We start from the raw sequence: 22,930 nt of genomic DNA on the forward strand, positions 1-22,930 counted from the left end.
CAAAGAGTCAAACAAAGGAATGCTCGGAGTAAGAAAAATAACCAAAAAGCTTTCAGAAAGGTGCCATGTTTGTCTTGAATGGGATACATTCTTTGCAGGTAAGTTTGGGGTTTTGCAATTTGGGAAACAAGCTGCTCAAACATGCTGCGGTAGAAGAAGAAGAAGAAGAAAAAGGGTGTTCCACTTCCCTCATTTGGAACCAGATGTTCATCTTCCACTAAAAAGGTGAGGACATGGTTTCACAATATGAAACCATTAAAATGTGTTTATGTTAACATTTTTTCAGTCCATGGCTGATGACATCACAGATGTACACAACAAATATATTAACAATAAAGTTGGACTCATGCAGTGTATTAATAATAATAATACAATTTTTTGTACAAAATTGTCAAAAACGGCAAAATCGTGGACTAAATTTTAACCTAGATTCCACTATATTACATTAGAATCAGCTTTAATGATGCGTGCGTCATGAATTGTTCAAAACGACTCGTGGCTTTTGAACGACTCGTCCCTCACAGGTACTCGTTTCCATTAACTCGTTCGCTTACTCACCCCCGCTACTGTTACCCATTTTAGTGTGTGGCTTTTGAACGACTCGTAACTCACAGGTACTCGTTTCCAATTAACTCGTTCGCTTACTCACCCCCGCTACTGTTACCCATTTTAGTGTGTGGCTTTTGAACGACTCGTAACTCACAGGTACTCGTTCCCATTAACTCGTTCGCTTACTCACCACTGCTACTGTTACCCATTTTACGTGTTAGCATGATTACACAAAGTACCCGCTACACAACTTCATGAGTTGCGCTCACTTGTGACTCGAATACCCGAATCACTTCAGTGAGTCAGTCGTAATATTTCCTCACCTTTCCAGAATCTTCCAGTTTCTTTTGTGTACCGCTATTCTGTTACTTTTCTTGTAACCATACACAACATAAGATATGGCTTTATTAGTCCCACAAGGGGACATTTTTTTCGGTTCGTCAAACACAAAATTATCCAAACACTGTATTTCATAAATCAAATTTCATAAATTAAAAATACTAATATTATGGCACAGTTGTATACTTTTTGTTCGGCGAATGAATGATGAAGTGAGTGAAGTGGCTATTTTTCGGTCTTACTCTGTGTCAGTGAACGCACCATGTCACTAGCCGATAGCCTAGCCTGCTAATTTGGCTAATCTGATTTATCGTCTCGGCTGAGAGCACGTACCGTCGGCGAGGATTAACACTTTTATTCCCCCCATAGTTATAGATTCGGGCCGCTTTCGCCTGACTCCAAACAGCGTCTCGTTGAGAGAATGGCGTCGCTTGGGGAGCCTGTGCGTTTGGAGAGAGGTAAAGTTAATTGGCTAGCTATAGTGCTAGCTTGGTGATGTTTGTGTAGCTTGTGTTTAGCTGAAACTAGCATTAGCCGAGTACGGATGCTAGGACTCAATGTAGCTTTTTTCAGGTTAGCGTTAACGTTAACTGTGCTTTGTGGTCGGCGCATGCTAGCAGTTGTTTCCGTGAAGGCTAACGTAAGTATTACGGTAATTACTGTTTACATTGAATAGTAGCTAATTAGCTCACGTCACGTCAAATGTCTTATTCGCTTAAGAGCTGACGCCTGATAATTGTGCGGATGTAATAAATTGTACACTACTGCGTTAGTAACATTGAAGAGAGTTCGATTTCAATCCGATTCAAGAACATTTGCTGTATCTTGCTAGGTATAAAAACGCCCACGTTAGCTAACGTTAGGCCTCGTTAATGTTGCACGACAAATATAACATGGCATAATCACGTTAAAACCCTTCGTATAAGATGCTGTGTTCCACAAATTGTAATAATTTGTGTTAATACTGTGATATTTAATCCCTCAATTGTACAACATGCTAAATACTGTCTATGACTGCAATGTATACCAGTTGAAAAATTGCAAGCATTTATATTGTACCCTGTTGGAGCTTAAGGCTAGTCCAAGTAGAGCTTAAAAATGCAAACAGAAAGAAATAGGAGTGAAATAAGTAAGCAACTTATTACAAATAAGCGCTAGAGTGAAATTAGGGTCTTTGTCAGCTCATTAAAAGTTTAAGACCAAAGTCTTTCAAAGCCAATATCTTAGCAAAAAATGTGCGTGAATGTCATTTTCTGTATTCAGGCTGCCATTTTGGAACAAAAATAGTCAAGCGATAGACCCAAAATAATGCCACCCGCCCCTGAGTGGGTGCTTCAGGTTGTGCAGGGGCGTCATGGACTATGTGGAGATGACCGAAGGCCCTCATCCCTGTCATAATGTCTGCGTTGCATCGAACATTGAATTGTTTGAATTCTGTCATTAAGACTTTTAAGTTAATTTTAGTTTTCACTGTGGGGTTTTTGTGGTTTCCAACAGATATTAATAGAGCCATCGAACTGCTTGACAAGCTCCAGAGGACGGGGGAAGTTCCTCCCCAGAAGCTGCAAGCCCTGCAGAGGGTCTTACAGAGTGAATTCTGTAACGCCGTCAGAGAAGTAAGACAATCAAGAGTCTATAAAAGTGTATATATGTCTTTACAGTAAACCTCGGATATATCGGACTCGGATATATCGGAAATTCGCTCACAACGGACAGATAAAAAAAAGAACCGATTTTTCTGTAATGCATTTCCAATAAAAATTCATTGCATGTATCAGATTTTTTATAACGGATTTTGCCTATTTCGGACGAAATCTCCAGTCCTGTTCCAATGCATTTCCATTAAATTTCCCTCGCATATACATATCAGATGGCCGCATCGTGGCGCTCCGATTCGCCGAATCGTGACAGGCCGCTATACGACGTCATTTGCAGCGTTTGCAGCGTTGCCTGCGCGTCCAGGTACATTGGAAACATAGTCAAGGAAGTGCCTTTTTATAACGGATAAAATCCCATTTACGCATATACCGGATAAAAATCCGATATATGCGTAAAACGGACATTTTCCGGTATACGCATATAACGGATTTCGCTTATATCGGACAAAACCAGTGGGAACAATTGAATCCGATATATCCGAGGTTTACTGTATATATATATATGCTTTTTGTGTTATTTACTCACTTTTTTTTGTCTTGTTCTTACACTAACATGCAAATCACTATGACAACATCACATCATGACATGAGTTAAACTTGTCTGTGTAGGTGTACGAGCACGTGTACGAGACCGTGGACATTAACAGCAGTCCTGAAGTCAGAGCCAACGCCACAGCAAAGGTACTAAGACAGGGGTCTCAAACTCAATTTAATTGGGGGGGCCACTGGAGCTCGGGGTCTGGGTGAGACTGGGCCGCATCAGATTTTGCAAAAAAAAAAAAAAAAACGCATTTATTGAAAACAAAAAAAAATTGAAAAGCTCTGATAAAACATTCCACTGTTCTCAAATATCTTAATTTTTTATTTTTCTACACAAAATAAGATTAAAAATAAATAAACAAATCAATAATAATAATAATAATAAATAATAATAATAAAAACTTAAGAAACCACATATAGTTGGTGGTTAGACAAATTATTTTTTTTCATATTAAAATGAACAAAGCATTATTAGAGCCCTGTAGACATGACAAAACACGACTATAGTCACATTTATACTCTTTTTATTTACAACATATTGCGCAACAGCAGGGTCTTGAGACACATGCTAACTCGCAAACTAGAGAGCTAGCGACCTAAACGGTAGCCTTCAAGTTATTTCCTTTCAACTTAAATAGCCAAAAACTTACCACTTCCACACGGATAGGGAGGATAACTATTAACAGTTATTTAACCTTTAACATGAACATTATTTACAACATATTGCGCAACTGCAGGGTCTTGAGACACATGCTAACTCGCAAACTAGAGAGCTAGCGACCTAAACGGTAGCCTTTAAGTTATTTTCTTTCAACTTAAATAGCCAAAAACTTACCACTTCCACACGGATAGGGAGGATAACTATTAACAGTTATTTAACCTTTAACATGAACATGAATCAAATAGTAATAATTTTTTCTGGGTACATGATACCATGTCAAACTTTAACATTAAACTTTCATATCAAGGCGGGGGCCTCAAACTAGTGTCCTGCGGGCCACATATGGCCGAACCATTAGCATGCAATGCTACACATATAAATATGTTTTTTAAGATTGACTTCATACATCCCAGGCCACCGTAGCAGCGTTTGCAGCCAGCGAAGGACATTCTCACCCGCGTGTGGTGGAACTACCCAAAACAGAAGAAGGCCTGGGGTTCAACATCATGGGCGGAAAGGAGCAAAACTCTCCCATTTACATTTCACGGATCATCCCGGCTGGCATTGCCGACCGACACGGCGGCCTGAAGAGGGGCGATCAGCTGCTCTCCGTCAACGGCGTGGTAAGTTCTCGTTTGTTTAGCTATTCATTTTCTACCGCTTATCCTCACGAGGTTCACGGGGGGGTGCTGGAGTCTATCCCAGCTGTCTTCGGGCGAGCCAGCCAATCACAGGGCACATATAGACAAACAACCATTCACACTCACATTCATACCTATGGACAATTTGGAGTCGCTAATTAACCTAGCATGTTTTTGGAATGTGGGAGGAAACCGGAGTACCCGGAGAAAACCCACGCAAAGTCCACACAGAGATGACCGAGAGTGGAATTGAACTCGGGTCTCCTAGCTGTGAGGCCTGCGCACTAACCACTCGTCCACCGTGCCGCCATATTTTTATCATTAAAAATTGTATCAGAGCCCTCTAGCCATAAAATAACACCCCTATAGTCACCGTTACTCTCCTACCAGCCAATATAGTAGACATTAGCCAGCCAATCACAGGGCACATATAGACAAACAACCATTCACACTCACATTCATACCTATGGACAATTTGGAGTCGCTAATTAACCTAGCATGTTTTTGGAATGTGGGAGGAAACCGGAGTACCCGGAGAAAACCCACGCAAAGTCCACACAGAGATGACCGAGAGTGGAATTGAACTCGGGTCTCCTAGCTGTGAGGCCTGCGCACTAACCACTCGTCCACCGTGCCGCCATATTTTTATCATTACAGTATAAAAAAACCTGTTTACGACCTTGTATCAGAGCCCTCTAGCCATAAAATAACACCCCTATAGTCACCGTTACTCTCCTACCAGCCAATATAGTAGACCTTAGCCAGCCAATCACAGGGCACATATAGACAAACAACCATTCACACTCACATTCATACCTGTGGACAATTTGGAGTCGCTAATTAACCTAGCATGTTTTTGGAATGTGGGAGGAAACCGGAGTACCCGGAGAAAACCCACGCAAAGTCCACACAGAGTTGACCGAGGGTGGAATTGAACTCGGGTCTCCTAGCTGTGAGGCCTGCGCACTAACCACTCCACCACCGTGCCGCCTTATACTGAAAAATGACAAATCAAATTATTAGTATGAATTTGACATTCTGCTCAACCTACTTACAAGTTTGTTTTGTGAGTGGTTAGCGCGCAGGACTCACAGCTAGGAGACCAGGGTTCGATTCCAGCTCCTGGGGAGCTGGAGGAGGTGACCGGGAAGTCTGGGCTTCACGACTTAGACTGCTGCCCCCGCAACCCGGACCCGGATAAGCGGAGGAAAATGGACAAATTATCATTTATTTGCGTTTAATCCCATCACAAATGCATTTATCTCGAACCATTTTCAAGCTATTATCGTTTGAAATATAAAAAAATGAATATTTTCTTCAGGCCAAAATTCAAATTGTGCATGTATTACCCTCCATTGGTCACTAGGTGTCAGTAATTGTTCAGTGATATAAATATATACAGTAATAACAGCATTATTGTGGACAGAAACTGGGGCAAAAATTGACTGAAATTAATTCTAATTCATATGTCTTAAGTTTGTGCTGTGTTCAAAGAACATCAGACATCAGGACACCATCTTTCTTACTCTCCTTACGTCTCCGTTTTTTTTCCCAGAGCGTGGAAGGCGAGCACCACGAGAAAGCCGTGGAACTCCTCAAAGCAGCTCAGGGCACGGTGAAGCTGGTCGTGAGGTACACCCCCAAAGTCCTCGAGGAAATGGAGTCACGTTTCGAGAAAATGAGGTCGGCGAAACGTCGGCAGCAGAACAACTATCCCCAGTAGGGTTGTTTTTTTTTTTTTTTTTTTCATGTCGACGCCAGCGCTCTCTCTTATGACTCTCCTCCTCCTGCAGCCTTCAGGCCATCTGTTCTGGTCTCTTTTTTCTATATTCTCACTCGAAAAAAAAATACATTTTAAACTACACGCACACATAGTTTTAGTACAGACACACATACTGTATGTTGTACTTTTACTTTGTTCCGCAGATTTTTTAATTAGTTAATTAGTTAACTGTTGATCGAAGCACATAACGCCGCCATTCCGCCGTTGTCCACGTGAAACCCTTTTCTTCCACCATCTGAGCTGTCTGCTTTTTATAACCGTGATGCGTTCACTTGCTTGTTCGTGGTGCGTTTTTCTACAAGGAAAAGGTGTTTGCAAGCTCCTTCCACGATGCTGGGGTTCTTGGTCTCCAACGGCTGGTTGGCACTACTTTTGAAATAGTACAAAAAAAAAAAAACACATTCACACGCATACGGTGTATACTCGTTCAAATTAAGGAAACTTTATTTTTTTGTATTTGTGGGGAAAAGAAGCCATTTTGTTATTCTAATCGCCATAATTAGGCCTCATTTTACCCGGAAATTGGTCAAGCTTAAACCTCCACGCAGAGTAGATATTTACACCCTCGCTCACATATCACAAACCGACAGGAACTTATCAACCTAAATGCCTACCTCACTCACGGTGCAACACAAGTTGGGGAAAAAAAACCCACAAAAAACAAGTAATACATATAGAACACGCAATGTAACTGTCGAAGGAGGCTTGTACACTAATATCCATGCAAAGCAATACTCACGGTGCAACAAATAAAAAAAAACATGTAATGCGCGTAGAACACACAATACAACTTCATTACACGGACAATGCAGACTAATATACTCACGGTGCAACAAAAATGAAAAAAAAAAACCACATGTAGTATGCGGGTTTGTACACTCATATCCCTGAAAAGCAATACTAGTGTATAGTCACGGTGCAACAAAAATAAAATAAAAATAAGTAATGCGTGTAGAACACACAATACAACTTCATTACACGGACAATGCAGACTAATATACTCACGGTGCAACAATAATGAAAAAAAAAACACATGTAGTATGCGGGTTTGTACACTCACATCCCTGAAAAGCAATACTAGTTTATAGTCACGGTGCAACAAAAATAAAATAAAAACAATTTTACGGCGTGTAGAACACACAATACAACTTCATTACACGGACAATGCAGACTAACATACTCACGGTGCAACAAAAATGAAAAAAAAAAAACACATGTAGTATGCGGGTTTGTACACTCATATCCCTGAAAAGCAATACTAGTGTATAGTCACGGTGCAACAAAACTAAAATAAAAACAAGTAACGCGTGTAGAACACACAATATAACTGCGCGACATGGACGATGCAGGCTTTGAAAGGCTTGTACACTAATATACATGCAAAACAGTACTATTTTATACTCACGGTGCAACAAACCAAAAAAAAAAATCCAAGTGACACATGTAGAACACACAATGTAACTGTACCACACGGGATGTCCGGATTTTCAAAGAGGCTTATACACTAATATAGATGCAAAACGGTACTTTTTTATACTCACGGTGCAACAAAACAAAAAAAAAATCCAAGTAACACATGTAGAACACACAATGTAACTGTACCACACACATTGTCCGTGTTTTAAAGAGGCTTGTACACTAATATATACATGCAAAACAGTACAATTTTATACTCACGGTGCAACAAAACAAAAAACAAAAATCCAAGTAACACATGTAGAACACACAATGTAACTGTACCACACACATTGTCCGTGTTTTAAAGAGGCCTGTACACTAATATACATGCAAAACAGTACTATTTTATACTCACGGTGCAACAAACTAAAAAAAAAAAAAAATCCAAGTGACACATGTAGAACACACAATGTAACTGTACCACACGGGCTGACGGACTGTCCAGATTTTCAAAGAGGCTTATACACAAATATAGATGCAAAACGGGACTATTTTATACTCACGGTGCAACAAACCCAAAAAAAAAAATCCAAGTAACACATGTAGAACACACAATGTAACTGTACCACACGGGCTGACGCACTGTCCGGATTTTCAAAGAGGCTTATACACTAATATACATGCAAAACAGTACCACTTTATACTCACGGTGCAACAAACCAAAAAAAAAAATCCAAGTCACACATGTTGAACACACAATGTAACTGTACCACACAGGCTGTCTGGGATTTCAAAGAGGCTTATACACTAATATAGATGAAAAACAGTACTACTTTATACTCACGGTGCAACAAACAACAACAAATGTAACTGTACCACACACTATGCAGGTTTTGAAAAAGGGCTTGCATACTAATATTCATGTAAAACAATACTATTTTATGGACTATATTATAACCCGTAAGGCGCACTTCCTCAACTGGAAGTTGACCCAGCATGCCTTGAGGGATTCATATACCGTATTAGCATAAAATAGTACGACGTTTGCCCCCTTTCTGATACGACACTAATATTGCAGCTTTGTGTATCTGTTGATATCGAATTCCGGAATCCGTATCCGTATCCGTATCCGATATCAATATGGTAAAATAGTACTGTTTTGCTTGCACACGTGTTATGTTGCCATTTATTTTGATACCCGCACTTATCGTTTTTTGGTTGCACCGTGACTGAGGGCGGCTTCCTGTTAGCTTGAGTGTCCGTTTTAGACCAAGGGGTGGGCAAACTACGGCCCGGGGGCCACATCCGGCCCGCCAAGTGTTTGAATACGGCCCGCCCAATCTTTCCAAAGTATTTCATTTAAACTCAACATGGCCTGAGCCAACCTTTTGATGGTTGTATCAATTTCGTTGTTTGACATGGTCTGTTGTTTACAAAGTGCTCCTGAAAAAAGAGACACAAGCACATAATAATAATAATAAAAATTAAAATAATTATTATTATATTATTATTATTATAACTATTATGATTATTATAGGGGCGGCACGGTCTAGGAGACCAGGGTTCAATCCCACCCTCGGGCATCTCTGTGTGGAGTTTGCATGTTCTCCCCGTGCATGCGTGGGTTTTCTCCGGGTACTCCGGTTTCCTCCCACATTCCAAAAACATGCTAGGTTAATTAGCGACTCCAAATTGTCCATAGGTATGAATGTGAGTGTGAATGGTTGTTTGTCTATATGTGCCCTGTGATTGGCTGGCGCCCAAAAGACAGCTGGGATAGGCTCCAGCACCCCCCGCGACCCTCGTGAGGAAAAGCGGTAGAAAATGAATGAATGAAATGGATTATTATATTTATTATATTAATGCTAATTATTATATTAATTATATATAATAATATTGTTATATTTGCATATTTTACATAATAATAATATAATAATAATTATTTTAATTTCATTGTAATTATTATAATATTTTATTATTTTTAAAATATTTAAATATAAATATAAAATAATAAATAATAATAGCAGATTGCATGACAATTTTACAGATACAATAATACCAGGTGGACTGTTACGTGTAAAATATATAGTCTGCCCCCCCCCCCCCTGGTTTAGACAAACAGCAGGGATGTTACCGTACCAGTTGCAACGATACGCCCTCCGCCAAGCACAAAAAAAAACATCCAAGAATTCACTTCATGCTTAACATCCGCAGTAGCAGTAGCATTGTTTGTTTACACTTCCTACGCGGGGGGGGGCAAAAAAAACGAAAGCGTTTCATAATTTCGGTGATTTTAACAGGCGCGCAGCATTTCACGGTGACGCCGTTCACAACAAGTACGTATCAAAAGCAATAGCTTTACGCTCGGGATCACGGGACGCTTCATTTACGGTTTTGGAGGGGTGTCCAATGTTGTGGGAATAACGTCATAATATTACAAAAGTCGCAAAGGTGAAATATATTAACTTAGCATATAGTTACTGAAACATTTGGACACCCCTGAATATACGCTTCTGTGTACTATAATACTTAGACCCCTCCCCTAACTCCCCCCCCCCCTCTCTACATGACATGGAATGTCTCATTATAATTATCAAAGACAAAAATGCGACGTACTGCAGAGCATAATTGTCACCAACCGGACAAATGTATACTCGGCGTAAACACAAAATATTAACAACACAAAGAAACTATGCAAAATATTTCAAAACAACCGGAGGGGGGGTTGCGACCCCCCCCTCCCCCTTTGCTGCAAAACCGATTGTTTTAACGAAGAATGTCAATTTAGAATGCGCGGAGTTGATTGTACACAATTAAATCCGAGGAACTTTCACTTCTAACCTAAATAAATGAGCTGCATTCTCGGCAACAACACGGCGTATCGTACTTATTTGTCTTATTTGTACATACATACACTTTTGGAATATACTAATATATTTTTAGTTTAGCAACATGTTAGATTCCCCCCCCTCGCTCACATGCTTTGTAACACACGCTGAATGTCACCGACCAGGTTGCAAAAGTCTTCATGTTGGAATGGTTAATAGAGTATTTTTTATAATAGTTTTTTTTTGTTTTTTTTGTTTTTGAATTTTTCTCAATTTTTCTAAGTGTTTTTTGCTAAGAAAAATAAAAGTCCTTGTGGGTTTGGGTGTTAGGACTCGGCAGACAAACTTTGCCGACATCTCCGCACCTCCTCCGAGACCAAACCTTGCAGCGTCTTTGAAGCTTTTGATAATATTTTAAAAACTATTTTAGTCCGTGCTCGTTATGTTGCTTTTTTTGTGTAGATTGTGCTGTTTTTGTTTTTGTGTTCTTATTTTACTGTGTTGTGTTCTTGTGGAATGTAGTAAGTAATAAAAGTGGAAAGTAAATAAATTTCATTTTGAGTCTCACACTTTTTTCATTGTAATAATTTTTCATGCTTAGATCACCTCCAACATTTTTATTATTTTTTTTGGAGTGTGTATATAAAATATTAAATATATTTTAATATAATAGAATTTATTTTTTTTAATTTATTAAATGATTAATTTAATAAATTAATTTAATAAATTTAAATTAAATTAATTTAATTATTAAATTTTATTATTATTATTTTTATTTTATTATTTTATTATTTATTTATTATTATTTTTTAATTTATTTTTTTTAATTTATTTTAATATAATATAATATATTAAATATTAAAAGTCATTAAATCCTTTATATTAAGATGCATTTTCCAATTTTGAGGCTTAAAGATAACTTTTACAAAAATACACATATGGAAATGACTTAATTCTGAAACCTATATAATTATATAACTATATAAATATATATAATTCACATAAATCAATAATGCCGAATCAAGTCAGATGTGCAGTTGCATGTTCTAACCACTAGATGGCGGAAAGTGCATGATAAAACTATCCACCAGTTGCTAAATATACAACCGAACAAGTCGTGACACTTTTGAGGGTGTGCCGTGACATTTTTCTAATGTATCATGTAAAATATATATACCATGTCTTTATAAAAATATATATAATGAATGTGTCGTGTCTGTGTATTTTTATTTTCTGCCACACCAGTGCAGCAGGTAGCGCTTGCTTTTCTCTCTGTACCTTTAAGGAAACGAAGAAGAAACGAGCGCGCTTCCGGTTTCTTTTTGTGACGTCACTTCCTTTCTGTCCGTGGTAACCATCGAGTGAACACGCGCTCCCATTTTGCTCAAGTGAGTGGCCTTTTAAACTCTCTTAAAGCTATTTTTAAGTGGCAAAATGGTGCCCCGTATGGATATAAAGCTACAGTTAACAGAAGTGTGGTTGACTACGACTTAAAAGATACGCTTTTTTTACCGGTATAGACGCTTTAAAGTGGCGAGCTAGCGGCTAGTGGGTAAAACGCTACCGCTGGAAGCAGCCACATGTTAGCATCATTATGCTAGCTCATTATTAATAAAGTGACTTCGAAATGTCTGACTACTTTATTTTGGGTGGCGGGTTTCAAGGTTAAGATTAAGTAAATTATTCACTATCGAAACGTTTTACTTGAAAAGCATTGGCTGTAGATGTGGGCGATACTGCAAATGTTGGTATCGATCCGATATCAAGTCGATACAGGATTATTGCCGATATCGATATAAAACATTTATAAAAATTGTTGGATAAAAAATGTTAATATTTGAAAAATGTAAAACTGCAAACATTTTAAAATGAGCAATTTTACAAGAATAAAGTTACATGGGAATAAAATTATTACAAAAACAGTATGTACAAAAATTAAAGAAAAATTTGAATGGCAAAAAATGTTTTTAAAAAAGCTATTTTATGAGATAAAGTCCAAATATTGATGAAAAAGTTGTAATCCAGTGAGAAAGTCAATTTTATAACAATAGAGTTTAAATATTAAAAGGAAAAAGTGCCTTTTTTTTAGGTCATAAGAAAAATGTTTGGAAATTTATGTTTCATTAAAATGAGAATAAAGTCCTTAACTTTTAGTATTTTGTATTACAACTTTCACTAAGATTTTTTTTTAATATTAGAATTTTTTTACATGCTTTAATCCAAGAAAAAGTACATTCATGACGAAAATAATAGTTTAGTTCAGGGGTCTCAAACACGCGGCCCGTGGGCCAAATGTGGCCCGCAGGACACTAGTTCGAGGCCCCCGCCTTGATATGAAAGTTGTATGGTATCATGTACCCAGAAAAAAATTATTACGTTTGATTAATGTTCATGTTAAAGGTTAAATAACTGTTAATAGTTATCCTCCCTATCCGTGTGGAAGTGGTAAGTTTTTGGCTATTTAAGTTGAAAGGAAATAACTTGAAGGCTACTGTTTAGGTCGCTAGCTCTCTAGTTTGCGAGTTAGCATGTGTCTCAAGACCCTGCAGTTGCGCAATATGTTGTAAATAAAAAAAAGTATAAATGTGACTATAGTCGTGTTTTATCATGTCTACAGTGTATTTTTGAACACTTACAATATAGAAATTAAATATACGATTGTACAGCACACTGATAATTCTGACATTTTTTTTCTTGTGTATATTTATGTACTTTCTACAGAATGCGTTACGTTGCTGCTTACCTGCTCGCCGCCCTTGCGGGCAACGAGAGTCCAGACGCCAAACACATCAAGAAGATCCTGGACAGCGTTGGCATTGAGTCCGATGACACCCGTCTGGAGAAGGTTCTTGTTCTTGATCTGATAGCGCCGTGACTCCATTTTACTTTCACCTTACTTCACTTGTGTTGTTTTTTTTCCCCGACTAGGTGCTCTCCGAGCTCAAAGGCAAGAAAGTGAACGACGTCATCGCAGCAGGTGAGTGTGTGACTGTCAGGTAGCGTCAAATAGAGGCGTTATTTATGGTGAAGTTTGCAGTATTTGTAGACCATAAACAGATATTTAGTTATAACTTAAGTATCATTAGTAAGTAAGTATCATGTCTCTAGTAAGTAAGTATCATGTCTCTTTTCGGACCTCAACGTATCTCCTCAGGTTTCAGCAAGCTGGCCAGCATGCCAGCAGGTGGCGCTGTCGCCGTCGCCAGCTCTGCAGGTGCGAGCTCAGGAGGAGCCGCAGCCCCCGCCGCCGCAGCAGGTAAGTTTCACACATTACACTTAGATGATTAGCATTCTCTTTGTATTGGTAAATTCTGTCATTTTCTCTTTTTTTTCAGCTGAAGTAAAGAAAGAAGAGAAGAAGGAAGAGTCCGAGGAATCTGATGATGATATGGGATTCGGTCTATTTGACTAAGATCTTCCATGGAATAAAATTTGTGTACAAAGTTGCCTCAGATTACTTACATATTCAATCCAGCAGATACCATTTTGGTGTGCAGTATTTGAGTAAGGCATGTATTATGTCACAAAAGCTCTTTAAAAGTATATTTTGGAAGCTTTTTTATGAACTATAAGCTGGTAAATATAGCGAAATATAAAAATTAGCCACATGTTCGACCCAGCAGTTTGGAATATTTTAGTAAGACTTGTATGAAGTCACAAAAGCTCTTTAAAAGTATATTTTGGAAGCTTTTTTATGAACTATTAGCTGGTAAGTATAGCGGAATATAAAAATTAGCCACATGTTCAACCCAGCAGTTTGGAATATTTTAGTAAGACTTGTATGAAGTCACAAAAGCTCTTTAAAAGTATATTTTGGAAGCTTTTTTATGAACTATAAGCTAGTAAATAATAGCAGAATATAAAAATTAGCCACATGTTCAACCCAGCAGATGTCGTTTTATCTTAGAATATTTGAGTAAGACTTATATGAAGTCACAAAAGCTCTTTAAAAGTATATTTTGGAAGCTTTTTTATGAACTATAAGCTGGTAACTAATAGCAGAAAATAAAAATTAGCCACATGTTCAACCGAGCAGATGTTGTTTTAGTTTAGAATATTTGAACAAAGCTTGTATGAAGTCACAAAAGCTCTTTAAAAGTATATTTTGGAAGCTTTTTTATGAACTATAAGTTGGTAAATATAGCAGAATATAAAAATTAGCCACATGTTCAACCCAGCAGATGTCGTTTTATCTTAGAATATTTGAGTAAGACTTATATGAAGTCACAAAAGCTCTTTAAGAGTATATTTTGGAAGCTTTTTTATGAACTATGAGTTGGTAAATATAGCGGAATATAAAAATTTGCCACATGTTCAAACCAGCAGATTTCATTTTAGCTTGGAATTTTTGAGTAAAGCTTGTATGAAGTCACAAAAGCGCTTTAAAAGTATATTTTGGAAGCTTTTTTATGAACTATAAGATGGTAAGTATAACAGAATATAAAAATTAGCCACATGTTCAACCCAGCAGATGTCATTTTAGCTTGCAATATTTGAGTAAAGCTTGTATCAAGTCATAAAAGCTCTTTAAAAGTATATTTTGGAAGCTTTTTTATGAACTATAAGCTGGTAAATATAGCAGAGTATAAAAATTAGCCACATGTTCAACCCAGCAGATGGCATTTTATCTTAGAATATTTGAGTAAAGCTTGTATCAAGTCATAAAAGCTCTTTAAAAGTATATTTTGGAAGCTTTTTATGAACTATAAGCTGGTAAATATAGCAGAATATAAAAATTGGAATTTTCTCCAATCCTGGGATGGCAAAGATGATCAGGAAGCAGTTTTAATTAGAATTAATTATACATATTTGTGTTATAAAATTTTGCATTAATGAAATAAGTAAATGCACCATTAAATAATTACTTAAATAGCTAATTAAATACGTAAATTAAGTACTAAGATATAATAAATTACACAATGAATGACTTCACAAATTAATGTATAATTAAAATATAAAATATAATTATATACAATATATTTATAATATACATTATTAATTAATTGAACTTAATTACAATAACACATAAAATAACTACAACATCCGGGTACTTTTGCCTTGCTTTACCAGCCGTGTGGAGAAGCTTATGTAAAACGCGTGACGTCACTGCGCTTCAGTTCCCGCCCTCAACAAGTCAGTGACGTCAGGTATTGCAATGTCTTATTGACGAGGCTCGCGCAGGGAAAAGAGCTCAGTCACGTCTCGGTAGAGGACGGTGAAGGTTACCTGCTTCAACAGTGCTTGAACGGCAACCTTTCAACTGTCTTTTCATCCACCACTCGGTCCGAAAGAGAACAATTTGAAGCGACGAAAACCGCCACCCGTTGTTGGTTCATTTTGTAAACAGTCTCAATTGCCTCTCGTTCGCAAGCTAACCGCTTGTTTTGCTAACTGCGCACGTCATTCCAACGACGCTTCGACCGTGTCGCACTCGAGGCCTGCTTCTGAATTCCGGTAAGAATTGTTGTGTCCATTTGATTATATTTATTTTTTATTATTTTATTATATTTATATTAGTTTTGTTAATCTACAACGACGCTGTTTATGTCTTTTTTTGTGGCCTTGGCGGGGTGAGCTTCTGCGCACGCGCAGTCGCTTCACCTTGCTATTAAACACTAGAGCCGACATTTTTTTTTACACAAATAACATCAAATAAATTATATTTAATATTATTTTAACTAGGTTATTTCTGTTTTTGTTATTGATATATTCATGTATATGCTGTCTTAATTCCACGTGTTCATAATGGATGACTTGTGTCGTAGAACCATGAGTTCCCAGGTCCGACAGAACTTCCACCAGGACTGCGAGGCCGCCATCAACAGGCAGATCAACCTGGAGCTGTACGCCTCCTACGTCTACCTGTCCATGGTGAGCCAGCGTCTTAACACACACCAGTGACGGGTCCGAAAAAAACTACAGGTTCAATGCCGCTAGTAATTAAGACAAATGGTATACTCTGCTTGTGTAACCAATGCGTTGGCAGCTTCATTCCACAAGCACGCTTATCTGCAAGAGCAGCGTTCGGGTGAGGGGAGTCGTTCATCGATTTGGATCAATGACGACTTTAAACCGGGAAACTGACAAATGTTTAGTTGCCCCGGTAAAAGTCTGAAGTTCATTCGAGATATAAATTACAGGTGGAGGAAGGGTTTCCAAGTTTGCAGTTTTTTTTAGTTAAATCGGGCGTGTGCAGACCTTTTTTCAGCAAATGTCATGAATTTATTACCTTACCTTTTTCCCCCCACCTAATTTTCCAAAAATGTAATTTGCCGTAATTTGAAAATATATTTTTATGTAATATTTGAACGACAACTAAACTATTATTTTCCTCATGAATGTACTTTTTCTTGGATTAAATCATGTAAAAAAAATCAAATTTCAATTAAAAAATATATTGATAAAAAATGTTATAATAAAAAAAAAATACTAAAAGTTTGTATTTTCCTCATAAATGTACTTTTTCTTGGATTAAATCATGTAAAAAAAATCAAATTTCAATTAAAAAATATCTTGCTAAAAGTTGTAATAAAAAAAAATACAAAAAGTTTGTATTTTCCTCATAAATGTAATTTTTCCTGGATTAAATCATGTAAAAAAATCAAATTTCAATTAAAAAATATCTTGGTAAAAGTTGTAATAAAAAAAAAATACTAAAAGTTTGTAATATGACTTTATTCTCATTTTACTGAAACCTAAATTTCCAAACATTACATTTGTCTTATGAAATTAAAAAAAAAACTTTTTCTTTAATATTTCAACTTTGTGCCACTTTATCTCATGAAATAGCTTTTTAAAGAATTTTTGCCATTCAAATTTTTTTTAATTTTCTTTACATTCTGTTTTGTAACCGTTTTATTCCCATATAACTTTATTCTTGTACAATTGCTGATTTTAAAATGTTTGCTGTTTTTAATTCAAATATTAAAAATTATAATTATAAATTATTATTATTATATATATTCACAATTTTTTTTAATGTTTCAATCTTCTTTTTGTGATATCACTTTATTCACATATTAAAACATTTTCCGCCGCCCAATTTTCCAAAATGTACATGTCATAACGACTTTTTTCAAAGTTTATTTTTTTCATTTAATATTTAAAAATATTGCTAGTAAAATATTATTTTTCCCTATAATCTTACTTTCAATATTTGGATATTTTTTGCATATTTTGCTTTTTTAAAAAAATGTTAATTTTGATTTTGTAATATGACCATTTCCCATATTCTATTCTATACTTTTTACTTGGAACCCGACAGCTTGGTCATGTTTGTGTCAGCAAAATATCCCCCAGCAGTTAATAAACAACCCAGACCTCAACGACCCCCATCCCGCCCCTTTTTACAGGCGTACTACTTTGACCGGGACGACCAGGCTTTGCGCAACTTTGCCAAGTTCTTCCGGGACCAGTCGCACGAGGAGCGCGAGCACGCCGAGAAGCTGATGAAACTCCAGAACCAGCGAGGAGGCAGGATCTTCCTTCAAGACGTCAGGGTACGCGCTCGCTTTTTGGTCGTTGGTGTGTTTTGTGTGCAGCGGTTATCATATCGCAAAACCCAAGTTGGGTGGGCAGCATCGGGCAAGTACTGATACCGAGGGTGTGGCTGTTTTTTTGTTTTTTTTTTTCGTTTACTGAAGCTTATCTTTTGTACACTCGCAAGCACAATCTTCACGGGCGAAGACGGTAACGTCCACTGAGACAACAAGCTTCCATTGCAGGTTTGAACGATCTCTCAACAGGCCATAATCGCTCATAAAAACGCGAGCTACCGTTGCAGCCGTAACCTACGCCAAGCTAAAAAAAAAAAAACTCCACACTGAAACCCCGGCGTCACTTCCTGTCCACTCCACACACAGCTTCTCTAGCATCGAAACGCATGTACAGCAACACACTATTGTCTATTTTGGGTCAAATTAGTTTAAAGCTGAATATAGGGGTGTTATTTCATGTTGAGAGGGCTCTAATAATAAACTGTTTAAGTCGTGAACAGGTTTCCTTTTTATAAATAAGGAATCAGACTTTGTCGAAATTTGCCCAAAGTATTAACCTTGATAAGTATAGAATGTGTAGCATGTCATTACATTCATTCATTCTTATCCTCTCGTGCTGGAGCCTATCCCAGCTGTCTTCGGGCGCATACGCCCTGGACTGGTCTCCAACCAATCACAGGTCACATATAGACAAACAACCATTCACACTCACATTCATACCTATGGACAATTTGGAGTCGCTAATTAACCTAGCATGTTTTTGGAATTTGGGAGGAAATCGGAGTACCCGGAGTACTGCGATGATATCAGCCTCCCTCCCTCTGGTGGACAGAGGCAGCATTCGGCAGTCGCCAAATTCATTGACGTTAATGAATTTCATTCGTTCATTCATTTTCTACCACTTATGGGTTGCGGGGGTGCTGGAGCCTATCCCAGCCGTCTTCGGGCGAGAGGCCGGGTTACACCCTGGACTGGTGGCCAGCCAATCACAGATCACATATAGACAAACAACCATTCACACTCACATTCATACCTATGGACAATTTGGAGTCGCTAATTAACCTAGCATGTTTTTGGAATGTGGGAGGAAATCAGAGTACCCGGAGTACTGCGATGACATCAGCCTCCCTCCCTCTGGGCTCCTCCCTCTGGTGGACAGAGGCAGCATTCGGCAGTCGCCAAATTCATTGATGTTAATGAATTTCATTCTTTTTCTACCGCTTATGGGTTGTGGGGGTGCTGGAGCCTATCCCAGCGCCTGCGCACTAACCACTCCTCCACCGTGCCGCCATATTTTCATCATTACAGTATAAAAAAAACTTGTTTACGACCTTGTATCAGAGCCCTCTAGCCGTAAAATAACACCCCTATAGTCACCGTTACTCTCCTACCAGCCAATATAGTAGACATTAGCCAGCCAATCACAGGGCACATATAGACAAACAACCATTCACACTCACATTCATACCTATGGACAATTTGGAGTCGCTAATTAACCTAGCATGTTTTTTTTGGAATGTGGGAGGAAACCGGAGTACCCAGAGAAAACTCCACACATGCACGGTGAGAACATGTAAACTCCACACAGAGATGGCCGAGGGTGGAATTGAACCCTGGTCTTCTAAGCTGTGAGGTCTGTGCACTAACCACTCGTCCACCGTGCAGCCATGTCATTACAACGCCTCCCTTTTCTGCAAATACATGCCGGCATCCTAACTTATTAATGGCATCATGTACATACATTCTAGTGTTTTTTTTTTTTTTTTGTGTTGCAGAAGCCTGAGCGGGATGAGTGGGGCAGCGGCGTCGAGGCCCTGGAATGCGCCCTGCAGCTTGAAAAAAGCGTCAACCAGTCACTCCTGGACTTGCACAAACTCTGCTCCGACCACAACGACCCACACGTGAGTATTCATCCGACGTGGAAGGCACAGGTGTTTATATCTGCTGTTGCTCAACACATACATAAGGCGCAATGCTTCAACATACGGTTGAAGCGCCGAAGAACAGCAGTCTGAGGCTGTCCGCACGGCGCAAACTTAATTTTCCTGTTCAACAGCGAAAGGAGGGCCCATGAACCACAAACCTGAACCGTTCGGGTGGCGATACCCTCGACTTTAATAGCCCTGTGGTGGATTACTGTGTATATTCCAACCCTGTAGCACTATAAGATAAGATAAGATATACCTTTATTCGTTCATCAGTGGGGAAATTTGCATTGCACAGCAGCAAGAGTACAGAGTCAGTTAAGCAGTACAAAATACACAATATAGAAAAATAAACAACCCAAGTACAGTAAACCTCGGATATATCGGAAATTCGCTCACAACGGACAGATAAAAAAAGAACCGATTTTTCTGTAATGCATTTCCAATAAAAAAAATAACGGATTTCGCCTATTTCGGCCAAAGTCTCCAGTCCCGTTCCAATGCATTTCCATGAAATTTCCCTCTCATATATCGGATGGCCGCATCGTTATGCTAATCTTGTTGATGTCACTGGCTATTGTCTTTCTCCTGGCTCCAGATTTAGGACAAATATAAAAGTGAGTGACTTCAATAATACTAGCACAGCAGTGAATGAGATCTTAACCTCACTATTGGAAATAACGTAGGCGTAACAGGGCCTAGCTCAGGGGTGGGCAAACGCCGGCCCGGGGGCCACATCCGGCCCACCAAGTGTTTTAATAAGGCCCGCCCGTTCTTTTTAAAGTATTTCATTTTAACTCAACATACAACCTGGCATCATGGCTTGAGACAACCTTTTGATGGTTTTATCAATTTTGTTATTTGACGTGGTCTGTTTGATTCCGGTTTCCTCCCACATTCCAAAAACATGCTAGGTTAATTGGCGACTCCAAATTGTCCATAGGTATGAATGTGAGTGTGAATGGTTGTTTGTCTATATGTGCCCTGTGATTGGCTGGCCACCAGTCCAGGGTGTACCCCGCCTCTCGCCAAAAGACAGCTGGGATAGGCTCCAGCACCCCCCGCAACCCTCATGAGGATAAGCGGTATAAAAGAAAAGAAAATTTATAACGCACTTTACATCAAATAAATGATCTCAAAGAGCACATATAGCAGATTGCATGACACTTTTACAGATACAATAATTCCAGGTGGACTGTTATGTGTAAAATATATAGTCTGGCCCCCCATCAATTTTGTTAAATCAATGCGGCCCGCAAGTCAAAAAGTTTGCCCACCCCTGGCCTAGCTTAATTAACAATTTGTTATGCTCAGAGTCCAATAAAGTTAAATTCTCATTACCTTACGTCTCTTTTCATTGCCCAGTCCAGGTACATTGGAAACATAGTCAAGGAAGTGCCTTTTTATAACGGATAAAATCCGATTTACGCATATACCGGATATAAATCCCATATATGCGTAAAACGGACATTTTCCGGTATACGCATATAACGGATTTCGCTTATATCGGACAAAACCAGTGGGAACAATTGAATCCGATATATCCGAGGTTTACTGTATTAGCGGATTATTTTTTTTTTTACGGAAGCCAAAAAGTGAGATGAGTTGTACTTTATTCTACTATTTAACAAGACGCACACCATATTTTTTTTTTTTTAGTTAATCCATCAAAATGCTCATCTTCTGTGTCTGAATTGAACAGATTTTGGAAGTCTGTGTATATACCTTTCAGTGCGACTTATAGTGTGGGAAAATACATAATAATGACAAATGTATTAATTGTTTGGTTTCTTATGCCACTAAAATGACATTTTCCCCCTTTTCCACATTTATTCTAGTAAAATACTGACTTTTTTTCCCTCAATCTTTCGTTTTTTTAATCGTGTACAATTTTTTCCATATTTTTATGTTTATATTATATTTATATAATATTTATATAATATTATATTTATATTAATATATATATTAATTTATATTTTATTATATTATTATATTTTATTTATTTTAATATTATATTATATATATTAAATATATATATTTATTTTAATATTATATTTATGTATATATATATTTTTCTTTTTATTTTATTTTTCAGAATATTTCAACTTCTTGTAAATATTATGACTTATTTCCATATTTGTCTTCCTGTAATCTCGAACCCTTTCCCCAAATTGCAACTTTTTTCTCAGATTTTTCTCATACCAAACCTTAAAACCTCTAATATGACAATTATTCCTCAGTGTTGTGAAATTATATTTTGACTTTATTCTTGTAAAATTACTGATTTTTTTTCATTTAAAAAAAAAAAACATTTTCATTGGATTTTTAGAATGCGCCGTGTGCCACAAATGGCCACCTGCGCCCCACTTTGGACACCCCCTGATCTAAGGAGGGAGAAAAAATGAATTGCATAAAATATCAACCAATGTTGATTCAATCTCTTTTTCAGTTGTGCGACTTCATCGAAACTCACTTCCTGGACGAGCAAGTCAAGTCCATCAAAGAGCTGGCAGACTGGGTGACCAACCTGCGGCGCATGGGCGCCCCTCAGAACGGCATGGCGGAGTACCTATTCGACAAACATACCCTGGGCAAGGAAAGCAGCTAAATCCCCTCCCGATTTTCTCTTTTTGTTTTGCATTTAGCTTTTCCGTGTACCAAAAAATAAGGAAGCCACCTGCATGCTAAGGCCAGTGTGTTTTATTATTCATGTAGTAACTTCTTCCGCTTTTGTCAACTCCGTGCTTTCAGAGCTGTGAGCCGTTTGGGTGTCCTGCATCTCATCTCTATAACGTGTTGTTTTACACCAGATGTCAGGCAGACAAAATAAACTGATGCTTCAAATGGATCAGGAAGCAAACCTCACCAGGTGTGTTTCACTTCCTTTTTATCAGGAAATAGACTCTCAGGTTTTTTGTTTTTTATTTTATTTTTTAGAAAAAACAACTTTAGGCAAAGGTACAGTAATGTACAAGCGTTTCAGGCGTATGTCTCCCTCTAGTGGTTAGCAGTGATTAACGCAGCTAAAATGGATGGGTTTCAGGGAGGCAGTGAGGAGATAAAAATGAACAATTTTATGGAGGACCAAAACTGCCAAAATAATAAATAAATA

At 37.9% G+C, this 22,930-nt stretch overlaps 3 protein-coding genes and 1 long non-coding RNA gene across 4 annotated transcripts in view; all 4 read left to right on the forward strand.

The window, feature by feature from the left end:
- The window catches only part of LOC131131971 (uncharacterized), a 205,854-nt gene that overhangs the window by 180,168 nt on the left and 2,756 nt on the right, over nucleotides 1-22,930 (forward strand). The gene's annotated exons all lie outside the window — the stretch shown is intronic.
- Nucleotides 905-10,964, forward strand: lin7c (lin-7 homolog C (C. elegans)). The gene is made up of 5 exons (XM_058077055.1): nucleotides 905-1,346; nucleotides 2,386-2,504; nucleotides 3,156-3,227; nucleotides 4,161-4,370; nucleotides 5,944-10,964. The coding sequence occupies exons 1-5, from the start codon at nucleotides 1,310-1,312 to the stop codon at nucleotides 6,109-6,111; spliced, it is 606 nt and encodes a 201-aa protein (XP_057933038.1). The 5' UTR covers nucleotides 905-1,309; the 3' UTR covers nucleotides 6,112-10,964.
- rplp2l (ribosomal protein, large P2, like) lies at nucleotides 11,666-13,844 on the forward strand. Its single transcript, XM_058077058.1, has 5 exons — nucleotides 11,666-11,785; nucleotides 13,119-13,242; nucleotides 13,326-13,374; nucleotides 13,552-13,653; nucleotides 13,733-13,844. The coding sequence occupies exons 2-5, from the start codon at nucleotides 13,120-13,122 to the stop codon at nucleotides 13,807-13,809; spliced, it is 351 nt and encodes a 116-aa protein (XP_057933041.1). The 5' UTR covers nucleotides 11,666-11,785; nucleotide 13,119; the 3' UTR covers nucleotides 13,810-13,844.
- Nucleotides 15,558-22,683, forward strand: LOC131131966 (ferritin, heavy subunit). The gene is made up of 5 exons (XM_058077056.1): nucleotides 15,558-15,851; nucleotides 16,163-16,268; nucleotides 17,750-17,896; nucleotides 19,669-19,794; nucleotides 22,268-22,683. Exons 2-5 carry the CDS (start codon nucleotides 16,167-16,169, stop codon nucleotides 22,424-22,426), a joined length of 534 nt encoding a protein of 177 aa, XP_057933039.1. The 5' UTR covers nucleotides 15,558-15,851; nucleotides 16,163-16,166; the 3' UTR covers nucleotides 22,427-22,683.

The sequence above is a fragment of the Doryrhamphus excisus genome, chromosome 7 (genome assembly GCF_030265055.1).
Source record: "Doryrhamphus excisus isolate RoL2022-K1 chromosome 7, RoL_Dexc_1.0, whole genome shotgun sequence".
NCBI classification, from domain to species: Eukaryota; Metazoa; Chordata; class Actinopteri; order Syngnathiformes; family Syngnathidae; genus Doryrhamphus; species Doryrhamphus excisus.